The sequence below is a fragment of the Cyrtonyx montezumae genome, unplaced genomic scaffold (genome assembly GCF_038088225.1).
Source record: "Cyrtonyx montezumae isolate F1298 unplaced genomic scaffold, pur_monq_1.0 scaffold_17, whole genome shotgun sequence".
NCBI classification, from domain to species: Eukaryota; Metazoa; Chordata; class Aves; order Galliformes; family Odontophoridae; genus Cyrtonyx; species Cyrtonyx montezumae.
The window spans coordinates 15,728,488-15,747,794 of record NW_027071903.1 but is presented as its reverse complement, the minus strand read 5'-3'; the positions used below and the strand labels follow the sequence as shown (position 1 = coordinate 15,747,794).

The 19,307-nt window shown below is 48.1% G+C and overlaps 1 protein-coding gene across 1 annotated transcript; it reads right to left on the bottom strand.

Moving 5' to 3' along the window:
* Positions 1-753: 753 nt before the first annotated feature.
* On the bottom strand, positions 754-19,172 carry AMFR (autocrine motility factor receptor). The gene is made up of 14 exons (XM_065733468.1): positions 18,966-19,172; positions 18,609-18,701; positions 17,319-17,483; positions 15,576-15,728; positions 12,551-12,591; positions 11,702-11,834; positions 11,054-11,187; positions 9,314-9,424; positions 7,228-7,418; positions 6,381-6,484; positions 4,555-4,689; positions 3,434-3,517; positions 2,444-2,628; positions 754-1,143 (listed from the first exon to the last, which is right to left on the bottom strand). Exons 1-14 carry the CDS (start codon positions 19,155-19,157, stop codon positions 996-998), a joined length of 1,869 nt encoding a protein of 622 aa, XP_065589540.1. The 5' UTR covers positions 19,158-19,172; the 3' UTR covers positions 754-995.
* Between the last annotated feature and the right edge of the window lie 135 nt (positions 19,173-19,307).

Sequence of the window (19,307 nt, the reverse complement as noted above, 5' to 3'; positions counted from 1 at the left end):
CCAGGTGTATCTCGTGTCAAAAATGCTTTAGAAAAGTCCCAGGTGAACAGATGGGGCTGCACGGTGCCAAGGGCCAGCTGCCCTGGTGCTCCTATTGCACGGTGACGTGGTGGGTTTAAAAACAAAATAAGTGAGATATCAGAGCTATCTCCAGCCTTGAAGTCCATGCTGCCCAAAACAGGAGGGCTGCTCAATGGAATTCCATCAGCTTTTGTAATACCCAACAGCCTCCCCCTGTGCCCCCTCTCCTTCACTCCCCTCCTCCCTGCTTCCCACTTCTCTGTGGCTGTAAGAGGAAAATCGTGCAGCCCTGGGGAGCGAGCAGAACTACATCCTGACAGTGCACAAGAGCCCAGCAATGGTGAACAAACTACTGTGTGCTGGAATCACTGTGAATTACTGCACCACTGCACAACTAACAATTTCATTTTTTTCCTACATTACACAGCTTCCATCCAGACTACAACCTGACCCAGTAGTCCCCCAGCAGCACTGCAGCCAGCTGACGCAGCTCCTCCGAGCAGGAAACTGCAAGCAGCTGCTCACCTCACAGGGTTTGCTGCCAAACCCTGTGCTTCCTCTCCCTCTTGCAGTCACTCTCCCTGGCCTCAGGATGAACACGCCAGTGCCCTCAGACCTGCACCCACAGCTGCTCACTTCAAACTCACCTCCCTCATCTTCTGCCGTGCACCCAGCTGAGCACCTGGCACGAGCTGCGGAAATCACGCCCATGATTTACAAATTGCCTTTGTCTGTGGAGGGGATCAACGTCACATAGAAAATATTACAAAAAAGGTTAATTTGTCAGCTGTCCAAACATGATTAGACCACATGCTTTATACAGCAGAGCGGCAGCCAGCTCACTCGGCGGCACAGCTAGCTGAACTCTGAAGTGACGCTTTCCTGCTGGTAGAGAAAGCGCGGGGATTTTTTGTATTTCATTTCTTAATTCATTAACGCTGCTCACGAGGAGGACGAAGGAGAAGCAGTGAGTGCTACAAGTTCTGCTGCATCTGAAGTCTCCGCTCGGCGGCGGCCGCCAGCATCCTGCGGCGCAGCGTGACCGGGTCGGCGGAGGCTCCCTCGGGCAGAGAGGGCTTCTCCACGCTCAGCTCTTCATCTGAGGTTCTGTTCAAGTAACGCCTGCAAGAGCAGAAAGGAAGATGAGTGAGCGCAGCCCACCTCACCCTGGAAGACACTCGGTGCTTTCAGGAGACAAGGCAGGAGATAAAGCACACCCAGAGCTGGAAAATTTGCCCACACACATGAACTCAAAGATAATCTCTGGGTACACCTCCCAGAGAGGCAGGAGCTCAGTGTCTGCGCAGGGTCCTTTGTGGAAGGGCCAGTTCCAAAGGTTTGGGGGCTCTGCTCTTAATTCAGAGCGGTCCACTGAGACCTGAGGCAAGTTACTGACTGCAGCTGAGGGCAAGGAGGGTGCAGACAGACGAGCACGGGGGCTGCAAAGTGCCATGTCACGCAAGAATGCAAGGGAGCAGCTCCCAGAGCTAACAGCCCAATAAACTTCTGTGCTTCGAGACAAAACAGTACTCGGCAATTCCACTGCCCTTCAACGCAGGAAAGGAACCAGAAAACTAGAAAGTAAAAAATGCTTCCGTTTCCCTACACGTCATTTTTCAAACAAAGAAAATGATCCCAGGAGCAAGCCTTCTTTACAGGCAAACACTTAGAAGGCACCATATCCCCCAGTCATTCATAGGAAGACATTGCAATATATTTTTGTTGACCCTTCCAGCAGCCTCTCTGAGAACAGATAAAACTTGTTAGCATTTGTAACCAGTGTTATCTAAAGTGCTTTTCCTTTGCTTTTCCTTTCCTAGATTCTAGTGAAGCTCTCCAACATGACTATAACTCATGTAAAATAAGATTCTACATGCAGTACCCATTACTAGTTGAACTGGAAGAAGAAGATGGCCACACTCACTTCAGCAGCGTTGACCTGTTAATCAGAAACTCTTCTGGTCTGTCAGGCCTACTCAGCTCAATATTTACTCTTGCTCTGCATTTGAAAAGTGGTGCCTGACAGAAAACTCAGCTGTAACATCACACAGCACAGGCTGACACCTCAGCCAGGAGATTAGCTAGAAGTGTACTAGGAGATTCAGCACAAGTAGTGTTTCCTCACTTACATGAAGCTCAAACTAAAGCTTGCTGAAGCTGGAGAAATCCCCCTGTGATTTGAAAAGCTTCAGATCAACCACTTGGGAAGCTGTGTGCATGTTGTAACACCAGATGCTGTTTCAGAACTGGGTTTATCAGAGGCACTACTCTTAAAGAGCGCCTGAGCGTGCTGCAGCAATGTACTCATCTCTTCTAATACTCTCTACCCCACCCCAGTCTTTCAGTGGTCATTATCCACGTGACAGCCATTCTTGGAGATTAAAACTGAGTGGCCAGGCTGAAGCCTTAGGAAGGGACATACTTTCGAGCTTGCTGCAACAAGTCCTCCTTCCTCTGAACCAACATGCGCTGCCTCTCATCGGCTGACTTCGAAAAGCGACTTCCCCTGGCTTCAAAATCTTCTGCTTCACTGGGTTCTGCCTCCACCTCGCTCAGTTCTCCCATTTCTTCCAGTCTTGAGTTGAGTTCAAGTGGCACTCTTTTGGTCTAAGAGAAAAAGAGGGGGGAATTTAGGAAAAGAGGTTCTTTTTTAATTAAAATAAAAGTCTCGAGTCTGTGCAGAGCCTGCTATCAGGGCTTCTTTGCATCCAACTACCAAGCTGCAATGAACTGCTGCTTTCTGAGGCACGGAAAGAAGCTAGGCTGTCTGAACTGAACACACAGAGCTGCTGGTTTGGCCTGCAGTCTCTGGAAAACCACTCATCTGCTGCCCTGCCAGGAGTTGGGAAACGCAAAGATCTCCCAACACAGCTTCTGTGGCAAGGTCAGCAGCAGCAGAGCAGCATTTCTGTGCCAAGGATATTTGCACTATGTTTGGAGTGTGGTGTACGTAAAATTCCTGCATGCAGAAGGCAGGAGAGCAGCAACAAGAGTCAGAATCACAGGGGTTGGAAGGGACCTCTAGAGCTCATCGAGTCCAAGCCCCTGCTGGGATAGTTCCCTAAGGACACACGGATGTCCAGCGGAGCATCTCCAAAGAAGGCTCCACCACGTCTCTGGGCAGCCTGTTCCAGGGCTCTGCCACCTCATGGTAAACAAGTTCTTCCACATATTAGTGAAGAACCTCCTCTGCTCCAGTTTTTGGCCGCTGCCCCTCATCCTAGCACTAGACACCACCGTAAAGAGTCAGGCCTCATCCACTTGCCTCCCACACTTTAGATATTTATAAGCACTGATAAGATCCTCTCTCAGCCTTCTCCAGGCTGAACCAACCCAGGTGTCTCAGCCTCTTCTCACACAGGACTTCATCACTTCTGTGGCACTGGACTCCTTCTACGATACACCACGTTACCTGGGCGACCATCTCAGTGTCCTCTTGGTCAGCACTGTGCCGCTCCACAGAGCTGTTTGAAGCAGGTCTAACAGCCTCTGCACGCTGAAACACAAGCACCACGGGTTTAAAGATAACAAAAACAAGTCCTCTGAATGCATTCAAACCCTGCCTTCTGCAACGGGATGTGTTGTGCTCCATTTAGAAGCAGATCCGTGAGCATTGAGCAGAAAGCACTGTGCTGAACGACAATTCTCTGCTTCCCCACACGCAGGCTGAAACTGCACTCCAGATAGCAGCACTGCCTGATGTGCATGCAGTCAGAATTCAGTGTTCTTATTAGCAGAACCGCTGTCCTCAGACTGCCTTACGGAGACGTGCTACCTCTAATTCAGAACGAGGCTTCCTTTCGCCGTCTCCTTTCTTTGTGGAAAGCCTCCCTAAATGGTGCAATTTGATTATCTGTCAGCAGAGAAATCAACTGGAAATGTCCTAAAGCTCCTGCACATGAGCAGCGGAGAAGAAATTTGTTCCACTGAACAAATATTTGTCTCCAGCTAGGACATTTTCAATTCCTATTTTTGGTACGTGACTGAATACATTGCATTTATGGAGCCCCAGACCAAGGAAAGACTAACCCCGAGGTATATTTGTCTGGCATGTGGCACTCTGATGTGCATTTGAGACTGCATAGGAAAGCACTTGATGCACTCTGCAGTCCAGTCACACCACCAGGGACAGCCTGCAGCTCACTGGTGACAGTCTCCAGCTTTCCCACATAAAGAAAGCGTCCTGTATTAAACATGGACAATGCTGAAGCATGCGTGAGAGCAATCCTAACACATCCAAAGGCCCTGCCAAGAGCTATGGCAAGGAACAGATGTGTACGCCTCAGCCATACACGACAGTGAGACGTTCTGATTAAGTCAGACGTTGCAACGTGAAGAAACAACATGTGCCAGACAGCCAAAAAAGGATTGCATCTTCCAACTGCAACATAATCACACAGGTAAAATCTGAAGAGTAACACTGCACTGAGCTAGGCTGGGTTCACTGTGCCTTTACCTGGTGCCACTCAGCCTACAAGCTCAGTCCATGTGTAAGACAGACAGGTATTTTAGGTGCACGGTCTCATGACTCACCTGTGTGGGGAAAGGCACCTGGATGCGCCCTTCCAAGATGTTGTCAGTGGTAATCTCTACAGAACGTGTTAGCTGCAGATCCTGCAGAACTACATGATAAGGAACCTGAGGGAACATCTCCTGAATCTGGTGGGCCTGGAGAAAGCAAGGTTTATACAGGCAGTATTAGGGATATATACAATTAGCTGGTAGGTGTCTTGCTAGAAACAGGAAAAAAAGGAACAGCTCAAAGTTTAGGTTATAATAATTCATGTGCAGGAAGAAATAAAAAAATGAAGGGAATGAAAACCCATGCTGGCAGTGAGTTACAGGGCAATATTTCAACTCCACTGAAGTCAGCAGCAAAACTACAGCTCCTATGGAGGCACCACATGGTCCTGAAAACATACATTCTATTATTCCCTGGGGCATGTAGATACATAAAGGCTTCAAAAGATTCCCAGTCCCTATTTTGTGACAGCACCTTTCATAAAGATCTATACAAAAGCCAGGCATGACTGACAGTTAGCTGAACATTAAAAAGCCACCAAAATAAAACCATTTCTCTCTGCCCCAGATGCGTTCCAAGATGGTAAGGACACGTTAAGGACACGTGGGATAGGTTTTAAACACATACTCTCTCCTGCCACCTGCCTATAGGCCAGCTTTCATACAGCCTGAAAGCTCTGAAAATTACAAGGGAAAAAAAACTGACAGGAACAAATAAAACTGAGTACAAAGCGTTTGAGAAGCAAAGCAAAATACTGCACCAGCACACAGGGCATTGAAAATCAAGCAACTGCAGCAAACTTCACTCTGTTGTACTTGTTTGTGACCAAAACAACTGATGCAGCATTTCAGCCTCTCTTGAAATACTCCCCTAGGGTTTTATTCAGTAACAGGAAAGGAGAACTTCATTTCTATTAAAGATGTGTAACACTTCAGTGGTTTGCTAACTTTGCCTTCCCATTAAAGCTGACATTTCAATATAAGTTGCTACTTTGAATAATGCACAGTGTTAAATCATTATTCACCCTTAAAAAAAGCCCATGTGTGACACTCTGTCCTGTAAAAAAAACTAAGCTGACTTCAGGAGGAGAGCCCCTGCATATTTCACTTAGCAAACCATCTGCCAACACCTTCCCCTGACCCCAAACCCCCAGATACTTGCAGCCTCATCCTATCAAGGCTTAAAAGAGTCATGAAGGCTTGGAGAGGTCTCACGTTGGGAAAGCTTTGTCACCTTCATGTGTCACTTCACTGAGCCCTTCCCGGCTTACAGCACACAGCAGCCCAAAGAACTCAAAGCAAACGCCACTTCTGAAGCTAACGAAGTTTCATTATGCCACCTCCTCCTCTTCCTGTACTACAGTACAGAGCTCATTCATGGTTAAACGTGGGACTTCATCCTCAGCACTCCTCTCATCGTCGTGAATCGACAAATCATTGTGCCACAGTGAGCCACTTCATCAACCAACCACATTTTCTCATTACTCTGACCCTTTGCTACTAGAAGTTGTGAGTGAAGCAACACACTAAAGGAAAGTTAAAGTCACAACAATCAAGTTAAGAAGAGATCTACCCACCTCCACCTACATCCTGCAGAGAGCACATACAAGTTTTCTCCATCACTTACTTTACCTTTTGTGTTTGCACATCCAAAACAACCTACAGCAGCCCTAGCTTCGTTGAAATGAAGCTTCTCACTCAGGAGATCACTCCCATGTGGCACCCAAGCACTGCTCTGACTTCCTTCTCCTTCTGCTCTCTATCCACATGCACCCCTTTCCCTGAGGGAAAGGGGCTGAGATCCCTGGCTGAGGTCCAGAAGAGCCACGCAGCCTTACCATGGCATTGAGCTGGGAGTTGCTGGCTTGTGTGATACCAAGGATGTTGGTAGTATGCATCACTTCTACTGAGAAACTGGGCAGCCAGCTGGCAATTCGAGAACCTAGGGATAAGAAATGACAAGGGAAGTCAGACAGGCACGCAAGAGGTTCTCAGCAGGCAAAGTACTTCTTCATGTATTTAAGACAGGTAATGATGTTTTCACAAGGTACACAAGGGAGCTCTCACTGCAGTGATTCCTAAGGATGGAGGTGGATGGAGCAAACCAGTGATGGCTACTAGCAGATGCTGTCACAGAGGCTTAACAAGCTGAGGGCTAGAGGAGGAAAACAAGAATCCCTCTTCCCATTAGAAGGAAAATAATCCAGAACCAGATTCAGTTCTGAAATACACTAATAACTTCAGCAATTTTTACAAAAAACAGGCCTGTTTCTAACCAAGCTGAAACTGGTCCAAGTGGCCTGCACCACTGAGAGAATATTACTATGTGGGAATGCAATAACTGAGCAAAGCAACTGCTTTAGTTGTGTGCTCAGGCTCAGAGCAGGGCACGTGGCTGATTCTCTCCTTTTTTCTTGTTTCCATGTAAATAAATGCATGATGTGCTATTCTTTCTATCTGCTCAGCAGTGCTGCAGGTGTCCAAGTCACACGAGAGCACCACCTCCATAGCTCTGGGAAATACCAGAGATGCTTCTCTAAGCTCTTGCAAAAGAGCACTAAGTCTGACAAACTCATGCAGCAGTGCAGCTTAAGTTTCAGCTGAAACACAGAACTCTCTCCTACTGAAGGCTGCTCCTTTGTTTTTTTGGTCAGCAGCATCAGATGTCAGATCCACTCAACTCACCATCGAAGTGGAAGAAGTGATTGTGCTGGTTCATGCGTGGTCTGCCTTCTGCTACTGCCACGGGGACCAGGTTCTCATCCAGATTCTCCCTTTGGTGATCCTCCCTCACATGATGGCTGTCAGTGATATTAAGAGACATTCTGCACGTTGGGCAAGATGTGTCTTGTTCGAGCCAGGACCGCAGGCAAGAGCTAACAGGAGCACAGTAACATGATGGTGAGTCTGCACAGTATTCCGAGACATCATTAACACAAGTACCTCAAGAAGCTGTAGCACATTCTGTACAGAGCACTAGCAAGTGCACACAGACTGCTCAGAGATCATTTGCAAGGCACTCTTGATGATCTCCCAGTGGCTGGCTGTGTTTCTTTCCCTCCCCACTGAAAACTCTCAAGTGGTGCAGGTTTTATAAACAAGCTCGCAGATTTACCCCAAACTCAACCAGTGCAAACACGATGCCTGCCTAGCTCAGAACAAGCAAGTTCAGCCTGGAAGGAGGGAACAAAGTGCCTTTTCTCTCACCATCTCGAGCTGAAAAAGGACAAACAGCAACTGGGTACGAATTTAAAAGAGATGGATAAACTTTCACAGCAGTTCTGCCAGAGTAATGTGGATAGAAACCTACAAAGTCCTGAAGTGTTTTTGAAAAAAGTCATGAGCCAAAGCATCGAAGTGAGCACAACTCTGGAACTTCATAAATAGATTAACGGAAACCAGTGCTCTGCCACTGCAACGTTCCCCTAATTCTGAACATTCACTGCCTTGCAGAAAGAGAGAAGCATTTGAAAGACAGATCTAAGCACTCAGAGCTGTGCTGTGTGTTACCTATTTGTGAAATCTAAAGCCATCTATGTAATGTAACATAGATGTAATATAGGTAACATAGGTGTAATATGTTCACTCCCTAAGTGCACCAGTGAGGTAAATTTAACTGAGCTTCAGGGAAAAAAAGAATTCAAAAGGGTCATTTTAGATACAGAGAAGATAAAAGAAAGATGAGGAGACCCTGTGCTTGTCAAGTGCTCAGGAGATGATTAAATATTCATTGATTCAGCAGCACTGGAAGAGGAATTTCTGCTACTGAGGCAAATTATCTCATTAGAGACTTCTTGGAACACAGATAAATATTTATGGCAAGGTTGTCACAAATGACTCTAACCTCTACTCTGACAGTTACCAGAAAAGTAAAAAAAGCTGTTTGCAGAGAGGAGCCTGCTCAGATGACACCACAGGGAGAATTTAATTGACCGCACACGTTAACCAAATGGCACTTCAGAAATTCCCACCTTGAGCCCCATAACTCCTTTCATCTTTAAATATAAATGTAAAGATACAAGCACTGCTACAAAAGATCTAAGGAAAGGTGCATCTACGGAGCACTCTACCTCCACGAGCACTTATTTTGAGTTGCTACCAACTGAGCACAAGAAAGAGAGAAGAGAATGATCCTCTGGTGAAGAGCCTCCTGGTTCCAACTAGCAGTGCCTGGGGACCTCCCCAGCTGGTTTGTTTAACCTCCTTCATTCACAGCCCTGGGGGACTCAGCCCCCAACAAAGCTATCTAATTAGATGTGTCCCCCACAAGCATCCTGGAGCACGCATGGCCACGTAAGGAAGTGCTGCATATTTGCTGTTTAACATTTGCTGATTTTCTCTTTAAAGTTGGTATCTGTAGAGTCCATAAGGATCTAACTCCAATTTTTCCTCGTTGCCTGAAAACCAACACGTGCTCATGGAAGAAATGAAGCCTGAGATGAAGGGTGGGGAAAAAAAGAGGGCCTATTTTACCAAGTATTTGCACAGCAAGGCAGGGTATAGACTTGCAGCTGAGCCAACATAACTCAGTACTACCAGCACAGCAGCTGGTACAATACAGGTACTCTTAGATCAGAGGAAAGAAGGCAGCAAATGAAACAACTCAAACATGGAAACGCAGGCTGCTTTTGCTCTGTACTTAGAAGCAGACCAAGAGGGCCCAGGCAGAAAGCAATCGCAGCTCAGCTGACAGCTGGCTACCTGTCATCCTGCTCTGTGCCAGACTTGCCCACAGAACCCCTCTCCCCACCCTGCAGCCCCAGCAACATACTTGTGGAAGAGGTGGCCGCAGGGGAGTTTCCGTGCGGACTGCATGGAGTCCCAGCAGATGGCACAGTCATCGTTATTGACTGCTAGCTCCTCAGGTGTTGCAACTGCAAACCTACAAAAGGAAGAGACAGAGTAATGATCACCACAGCTCAGCACGGCCTTCTGCCTAGAGAACTCTGTGCTGAGGAAACCTCACCCTCCACTTTTCCTTAGGGGAGGCATGCCAGCACATTTGTTATCTTTTTCATAACCAGAAATACTGTAAAGGAAAACTCTCACACACGTCCCTCCCATGCTTTCTTACAGAGTTTGTTTTGGCACATCTTGCATACACCCTAAGCTCAAATAGCTCTGACTTATTGTCTTCCAAGGAACATGATCATTAGGTTGAGAACCTCAAGTTATAACCTGTATAGATTTGGCTTGTGTCATTTTTCTAAATGAGCTTTAATAGCTGTACCCATTAAAATGTCTTCCTGGGATCCTAAGAACTTATGGTACAACAAAATCTGCCCTCAGATTTCACCAACCTCTACTTGTCTTTGAATTATTATATATTTAAACTACAGTGCCAAGCAAGTATCTACTGCACAGTACCCAAAGACAAACAGGACTGAGAGGAGTGGCACAGCAACAGTTCGTAGTACTGCTACTGTGCAACACACCCAAAAGCTGACTACACGAATGCACAAAGCCAGCTTGCATGCTGGCAGATTCACCAAGAAGCCAGAATACGATTTTTCCAAAACTCTCAGGGTGACAAGAACACATTAAGTCACTCAGACAAGATGTCTGAAACGTTTGCAACTCAAAACAGCTTTGAGAGCAGTGTAAAAGGTTTAACAGCTGCACCTCAACAAAAAGAAATAACGCATTGTGGATGAATTTCACATGGCAGCTCTTAACCTGGTATGACAGCACTACCTGACCTTTTGCTAAGAACACACTGGGCATCTCCAGGGAAGACTGTTTTCTCTACCTAGAGCACAGCAGCAGGCAACAGAGCTGGTCGAATCCAACAGAGTCTAAAATGAAAATGATACAGCAACATACAGAAAAACTCCCTGCTGCTCCTCATTTTACTGAGGACACGGCTGAGCTATGAAAACATTGGATCAGAGATGGAGCGGCACCTGGCATGCTCTTAGTTTTTAGCAGACCTGTCCACTTCTCTATATTGTCTTGGTACAGAGAGATGGCCTAAAGTAATCCTGCAGAGCTTTCAGCTCGACTCCAGGTACAAAGCTGGCCTGAAGTTGGCCTCATGTTTAAAGAAGACAATTTTTTTTAATTAATATTTCGATTAAATTTCAGGCAGTAACTGAACAGCACGGCCTGAGAAAATGAGAAGCATTAATTTCCACCAGAGCCAAAGTCAATACACGAAGCAGACTGAGCTCTGCAGACCTTATGCCACCCCTACCACTTAATGCAGTACGCAAGGGCAAACAGAAGAAATTCAGCACTGGAGAGTTTGCTTGTGGCCAGCATTACTTGTAGAAAAGCAGGACGTCTGGTAAAAGCCAGCCCGATGTTCGTGTTAAACTGTCCTCATCACAAATACAAAGTAAAAGCACACCCTCTGGAGCAGGAAGATTTCAGAGCACCGTTTGGACAACACCAACTCCCCAGCTCACCACACACCATCGTGTGTCAAAGGAATATAAGAGAAGCTCAGTTTCTTGGCTGGGCTCCTCTGCCCACGGCACACTCTGTCCCCCAGAGCAAGCAGGCAGCTCACCGGGCCTCCATGTTTCCAACCACACGCAGGTAGTTCTTGTGGCGCCGGATCCTTCGCTGGACCTCGTGGAACAGGTAGCGCAGCTGCATGAAGATCACCAGGCTTGCCATTGACAGCCAGATATTGCCAAACAGCTTAGGGGAAAGAAAACAAGAGGGGGGGGATCAGAAGTGAACGCTGTGGGAACCAGGAGGCAGCCACAAGAAACCACATCCGTGCCTAAAAGAACAAGGACCCAGGAAATCAGTACTTCTGTTATGAGCATTCACACTAACCACACTTGTTCACAGGAACTGCTGCTCTTCACCCCCTCAAACCTGAGCAGTACAGCATCCTCAACCAGGAGGAATGGTGTTCGAGCCCTGTTCATCTGCTGCCAGTGAAAATAATTCCATCTGATTGCTCAATAATAAAGACAAGTAAATAGGTAGTTAACACAGTAGTTAATACTCCATAATAAGTTATTTATGAAGATTGCAACTATACAGGAGGAAAGAATGCCAGAAGCCCCGTGCTACGCTTTCCTCTTCACTTACTGAACTCTACAAGTCAGTTTGTGAAACAAGAGAAACACAAATATACACCTGAAATGCCCAGCACCCGCTATTTTAAGGCCCACTGCTCAGCACTGCCTGCTGTACTCCATACCAGCATGTGGATATGATGCATCAGGTCCAGGGAAAGCAAGGTCAGCTCCATGACAAAATCCGTGTAGTACACATATGTGCCTTTACCCTCCCACGTTCCTTCATGGTTGAGATCCCAGAGATGAATTACATATCTGCGAGAGCACAGACGCTAACATTACTTTCTGTTTTTCATTAGCTAAAATCTCTAAGGTATTTTATCTTCTGGATTTGGATTCTTTACCCTTTGCTATCTTTGTTTTCTCTAATTTTACTGGTATCAAACAGCAATATCTGACAAAGGCAAAAAGCAGCCATTCCTCAGCCCACACTGGCACTACATATAGCACCAGCAGACAGAAAGTACAGTGGCATTGCTAAACTCCTGTGTGTTCTTCTAGCCACTTTTGAGATGACAGTGCTGCATGCTGCAGACCCACATTGTTCAGCCTCTGAGGTGTGTCTCAGGTGAGGCATTATAGCTTAATGACAGACCCAGAATGATGGTGGTGACCTGGACGAAGAGCTTCTGCTCTTTATATCATGCCCTACATACACCTTGCAGATGGATGAGTGTGCTACTTCTTTAGAGCAAAAGTTAGAGAGATTAGGATCTTAAAAGAAACACAGTATAATGGCATCAAGAAGCATAAATCAATCCCCAAACAGCAGTGCCAATCCATTTTAATCCATGTCTTAAGCACCGCTGTTAGCAGCCTCTAAAGCAATCCATGCACTGTAGAACTTTTGTTCCAAAACCAGGAGGGGCCCATCCCCAAATACACTTTTGCAATTCAGCAAGGTAACTGCAAACAGCTCTTAGATCCACACAAACATCTTGAGCAACCACTGCAGGAGCTCGGGTACTCACCGCAAAATGACATGAGCAGTTCTGACTGTCACCAGCAGAGACTGCAAAACAGGAAACAGAGGTTAACAGTGCTCTGGCCTGGGTAGCAGGGCTGAGTGCACACGGTGCATTCAGCGCAGCTTGAAGTCCTGTGAAACAGCTGTGTGCACAACATACCTGTGACAACCTCGCTAGGTTAAGTACAGAGAACATAACTGAGCACACCAGAAGGCAAAGGAAAACAGCAGACTGAAGACAAGCCACCAGAAAGTCGTGCTTCTGGACTACCTAAGCACTTCCCCATGGAGGAACCACGGCCCCACCACCCCTCTCAGCTTTGGGACCCTTTGTTGTGCCACACCACGGGAGCAGAGGGGCAGGACGAAGCCCCCAGCCTGCCCACAGCTAGCAGGTGCCAGGAGATGCCACAGCACAGGGGATTTACAAGGAGTGACTGCACACCGTGCCCGTAGAGCTGCCTGCTGGCATGCCTTCAGCACAGGCATCCAATGCAGCAACGGAAATAAAACATCAAAAACACCAATGTGCCATTGCAGCGATAAAAGTGGTTTTGAATGAGCATTCTGCCCAAAGAGGGGCTTCAGAGTAAGACTCACACATCAGTCAAACAGCACAGAAACAGCTGTGAACACAGCAGCAAGTCACTGTGCACTGTGCACAGCACAGACACCTTCCCCCACATGGAGCTCAGCACCTGGGCAGCTCTATGGGAGCCCTCTGCCTCCCCCTATCCCAAACGTGGGTAAGAGAAAGAGACTGCTCTGTTCCCAGGGTTTGGGCTACAGAGGAGCTTGGAGCAGACCACAGAGAAAAGGCAAACACATCCCAATGCTCACCACACAGGCAGTGAAACAGAACAACTGCCCGAGCTGCGGGCGGATGCACCACGGAGCACAGTGATGTCAGAACTACGACACGTGGCAGGAAGCCTCCAGCAAGGAAGACGTTTGTCAGCAGGAAATCTGAACATTTTTACAGCTTTGAAGAGGTTAAAACCTCAGTCAGTGTTTGGAATCTGGCATTCCCGTACTTCCCTCCAATCCACCATTTCACTGCCAAGACGTTCTGGTGCTGGCTAGCCAGGCAACAGCGCAGGAAGGGCAGTGACCCAGCTCAGCAGCCCGGGGAGCTGCCAGCGATGGCACTCAGAGAACACTGCTCCTCGCTGCACACTGTTCCCAGGAGGATGCAGCACAGGGCAGGCAGCTGGCAGCTCTGCTCCCACACACCGCCCCTGCTGCTGCGAGGCACTACGCAGTGGGCACTTGCAGTCAGGAGAGGATGAATAGCTTAATGCAGCTTAATGTAATTAGATACGTGCTGTCGGAATACATTTGGCCAGGCCCTCTGGAAGCCACCACCAGGAACACATTTCAGCCTTCAGGCTTTAATGCTCTTTTGTTGAGAGTTTGAGGACCACGAGGTGTCACTACCACCTGAACGTTTTAATCCACTGCCATGAGCGTTGGCTACTGAAGTCAAAGGAGCTCCTCACAGTCACCCACACAGGGCATATTGAGAAGGCACAGGAAGGGACAAGGTTAGACAGTTTCACGTGGAAGGGAAAGCAGACAAGAATTCTTTTCCTTGGAAGGAGCAGGAGAAAACTCCATAAAATTACAAATGATGTGAAGAAGAGCAAACAGGGAACGGTTCTTTGCTATTTTTCATCACTAACATATCAGGCAATAGAACAACTGGAACAGCTCATCTGAGCACACATCGCAGGGTGAAACAGAATTCACTGCACTCAGATGCTGCAAAAGTAGAACTGAGGTCAATGAACGGCCAGACAACCCCCCCAGTCTGCCCACAGCTATCAAACCCAGCCCACCACACAGGCAAACAGCAGCTGAGAGGAGCAGGGCAGGGCAGGACGGAGACCCTTTCCTATACATCCTCCACAAACCTCCTCTGCAGCACAGAGGGCAGCACAGACCTATGGCTCAGCTGAGGACTGTGCAGCTATGTTCACCTCTGCCCACGAGTAGACAGAAGAGCTGGAGTGAAAGGCCAGGCCCCATCCGGCCACCCAAAACACATCAGCACCAAGCACCACGCAGGGAACTCCTGGAAACCAGAACACTGATCAACCTCCCCCATGCTGGCACGGGGCACATACACCACTCTGCCAAGCCATGATAAGAGATGCAGCATTAACGTGACACCACCTATTACAGACAGCAGTAAATCCTCTAGAACTGCAAATCCAGCACTCCAGCATGTTCTTGTATTTAACAGAAAGTACACTGATGTGTCCAGTGACCAAGCATCACATCACCCTGATATCAGCTGACTGGTTTTGCTAACTCCAAGTATGAATTCTAGGTAGTAGATAAGAAAAATACATCTTAGGTGCTACTCATTATCTGAACTAAGGATGCACCAGCATGTGCAGTGACACTGGTTATCAGCCCTTCCTCAGGCAGAGTGCAGTGACCGTAACATCACAAGCACGTTGATTTCACCCTGCAACACACGGATGCATACTTCACAAACAGCCTGACGCTTACAGAGGTGCCCAAACACAAACTGCTCACCTCACCTGAGATGCAACTATTCACACAAATCCCGTGGGCACTCCTTAGGGAAAGGATGTTAGTCGTGATCCCTTTAGGGAGAAGTGAAATAGAAAATACAACCTCAAGGGAGCAGGCTAATGTGCACACAACGTGTACATTCTGCTCCTCTCCCTAACTGCCATTTCAACAAAGCCTTCTTGCAGTGCTTATGAAGCACAACCATTATTTTTTCATACGCTGCCGTTCGATTTCAGCATCATCTTACAGATTTATCTTCTCATTTTCTTCTTCAGACAAAGAGCATTTGTGGGCCTAAACTCTGAACAGAGAAAGAATGCACATCTGGCAACTAGCCTGAAACAGGAGAGGGGCTCATGTACATCTTTAGAGCTCCTTCTTGTGGGAAACTAAAAGAAAACTCACCGCGAGCTGAAAGTGTCACACAGCCCCAGCTGAGGAGTGAAAAGCAGAGCAAAAGCAACACCATATGAAAGCAGTCTCACCTCTGCTGCCATGAAAGCCAAGGTGTGCATCCCATGGGTGTAGCCAATAATACCACAGACAACTGCCAGCCCACAGCAGGACAGCAGCATGGCGACGAGCAGGGTCAGGACTCTGATGTGGCTGCTCATGGGTGTCGTTGGAGAGAAAGACAGCTGCAGCACAAACACAGAAGTACATAACAGGTTTGAAATAGCACTTAGTCCTTCCTGCCCCCCCATGTTTACATCCCCAGTAAACACTTTTCCTTGCTTTTGTTTCCCAGAAGAAAATCGGTTTCACATCCTCAACCACACATCATAGCAATAAGAACTGTGAAAGAAAGCTAAAGGGAAACACTCCCCCAAGGCACCCCTCATCTCCCTCTCTTTTACATTCACAGAGTTTTTTAAAGTCAGAAGGGACTGTTTTGATCACTTGATATAATATTTAGGTCACCTGTGTGAAAAGCCACAGGCTCTTTCTCACCCAGTAGTTTCTGCATCAAATCCACTGCACATCCTTCTGCTTAGGAAGAACTCAGCAACGCTGGAAGAATGAGACATCACCCTCCAAAAACTCACCTGCAGCTACAGGCTGCTGGGCAGAGCCCACTGAAAATGGTCTAATTCAACAACATGTATAACATATTCACTATCTAAGCTACCTTGACAGTAGGCTACATCTAGATCAAATCAGAAACTACTCAAGAGGGGTCCACGTCCTTATTTTCAAGGCAGAAAGAACAGGATAAGGAAAGGAGTTGCCCAAAGTTCACCCCACTCTGATTAAAGCTGACTCTCATATTTTGTTCTAAAACCAATTCCTTCTTCCTTGTTGACATTTGGTTCAGCTTCCCATCCAGCTGAGTCTACGAGGCAAATCAACAAGCACCAAACAAAGAACTACGACACATGCAGAAGGGATATAATAGGGATTTCTCCCCACACGAACTCTGTTCTCTCACAGCTTTCTGAACAAGCCCAAGGCTACCCAAGGTCTGCCAGGCTCAGCCCTGTCTCAATCTCACTAGCCCCAGTCCATCTCATTTCAAGTTTGTGTTCCCTGTGAACTGACAGGCCTTACTGGATATTAATAACAAAATAAAGAAACTGCAAAGCTACCAGGAGGAAATTCATAGATTCAGTTCAGTTCAAACCTTTTCATTTCAGGACAGAGGAGCTGAGGAAAATGCACATGCATTATAGATGCTTAAAGAAGAGGATTTACTGTTCAAATTCTGTTCTATCTTTCTTGCCTAGCTTTCAGTTTCTGGGTCTCTCTTCCAAATTTATTGCTGGTATTAACAGAAACCGCATATAGTTCATGAAGAAAGTTGTGCCATACACCATAAAGGCTTTGGCACTCAGCACTGGGTAGATGCAAGTGAGCTTGAAACATGAGCACAGAATCCACGCAAAGAGGTTTTACGATCAGTCCCAAAGGGCACCATTCTAAGGGAAGTCCTGCTTGCCACATTTCTCCACCAAGAGCTATGAAGACAGGACACAGAGTTACACAATAGTAATTACAGAGCATGTATAAGGAGCAATTCGTTAAAGAAAACAAATATCTTCAGCTCTACTTTTCTGATGAGAAAACTGAAGGAGTAAGATTGACACGGCATTCCAAAGCAGTCACTGAAGCTACTGGAAGCTGCACACGTTCAGCACCTCAGGTGGGGAAAAGGCCCACACAGTCAGCTTGAAACCCACCCTAACCCAGTGCTTCTAAATTGGTATACCTCCAAGAGAACCAAAACTTACATATTCAAAGCGATCCTTGCAGAGCTGAACCATCAGATGAAGAAACACGAGCCCAGAGAACCAGAGGCACCACATGACCACTTCTTCCACTGTCTGAACATTCAGCACACCAAAAATGAAGATGAACTTGTAGAAGATGAAATTCCAGAACTTATCCTTGAGATGCTGAAAAGAAAGGCACTAAGTTACTGCGGAGAGAGCACTGACAGTTCACATGTTTTGTTAAAGAACATGATGAAACCAGCAAGAGGACAGTTAACACATGCCCAGAGTTCCCTCCTGATGCTGACGGCGTTGGTTCACCACTAACAATAACCAGTTTTTCTCTAAAGTGTACTCCCACCATCCAGAAATGAATCCAAGTCACTGCCTCTCACTTCTGTTTTTAAGAGAGCAGAGAACAACCTGGGAATTACCGTTGGTTAAAATTCCTCATCCTCACTGTCAACACGTATGACAAAGGAAAAAAAAAAAGCCTGACCCAACGTTCTGTTTGTTATATACTTCACTCAGAGGGAGCAAATCACAGATACAACAGGCTTTGAGGGACCCATGGCTACTCACAAAGCCTTATGTGCCCCAGCTCTGCGTGCCAGAAATGATCACGGCCTGACTTTTCCTAGAGAACTTTGTTTACGTGAATATTTAAAAAATATCTACTATTCCAATCACTGCTGCTGCTTTTATCTTTTGCAGGATCCTGCTTTTAAAAAGCCTGGGCTGTGACAGTCCTCTAGCTGCATTATTGCACACCTTCTTGCCCAGACTAAGTGCAGGAACGCATAGCGCGAGCCTGCAGTCCTGGCCACATGCCTGCCTGCCCCCTCCTTCAGCCATCCCCTCTGTGTCTGAGGCTGGAGAGCATCTGTATGTCTGCAGCAGTCAGGACACGGAGCAAAGCATGGGAGTCAGCAGCACAGGCACTTCCCTAACTGTGAAAGGCAGTGGAGAAACGCCACCTGGCACAAGCGAAGCAGGAAAGAAACACAGACGTTACGAACACTCTGAACCGAGGTGGACTTGTAAGAAATCAGCCAACGTGTGCTAGCAGTTTTCAAGTTGACCACGGGCTTGTAAAATTCAATTAAACAATGGAGAAGTCCCCTCCAGAAATAAGCTGGAAGCCGGTAAGCGCAGGCACAGAACGGTGAAGGGCTCACTCAGGGCAGGAGGGGGAGTGATGTTTTCTACGTGGTGCTACAGGACCACGCAGCTCAGCACAGAGAACTCAAAGCGGAGTTTCGTTTTAAAGCTGATTCGTACTCCGTACTCCACGCAGAGCAGCCTCACCTGCCTCTCGCTGACGCGCAGAGGGCCGAACACCGCGCGCTGGATCAGCTTGGCCACCAGCATCAGGACGCAGCACGCCGTGTTCACGAGCACCTGGAGAGCACAGAGCGGTCAGCACAGATCCTCCTGCCCCAGCCCGGCACGGAGGGAGGGCGGCCAGGGGAAGGGACGAGCCGGGCACAGCCGGCCTTTGTGCGCAGCGTAGCCGCGGTGGAAGTAAGCCCGCCGTCCGCTAAGACACGGGCTGAGCGCTCCGCTCCCTAAGTGCCAGAAACACGAGCCCCGCGCGGACACAAAGCGGGACGGTTACTGCAGCGCGACGGAGCTCGGCACCCCGCGGCCCCCGCCCCGGCTCACCCAGACGCAGAGGCTGTCGGACAGCAGGTAGTACGCGACGTCCAGGGCCCGCGGCCCGCCCGCCCGCTGCTCGCCGCCCGCGTCGAGGGCGCGCCGGGCGCTGAGGACGGCGGCCAGCAGGGCCAGGCCGCTGAGCGCCGCGTACGTGCGCAGGCTGGGCCAGGGGAAGCGCTCCAGGAACAGCAGCGGCATCGCGGAGCGCCGCGGCCGCCGCTCGGCCCCGCTTCCTGCGGCCTAGCGCCCGCCCGCCGGCACCGCCCCCTCCGCCCGCACCGCCCCGCGCTGAGTCACCGGGCGGGCCTCCGCCGGCGGGGAACCGGCACGGAGCGGGACGCCGGGTCC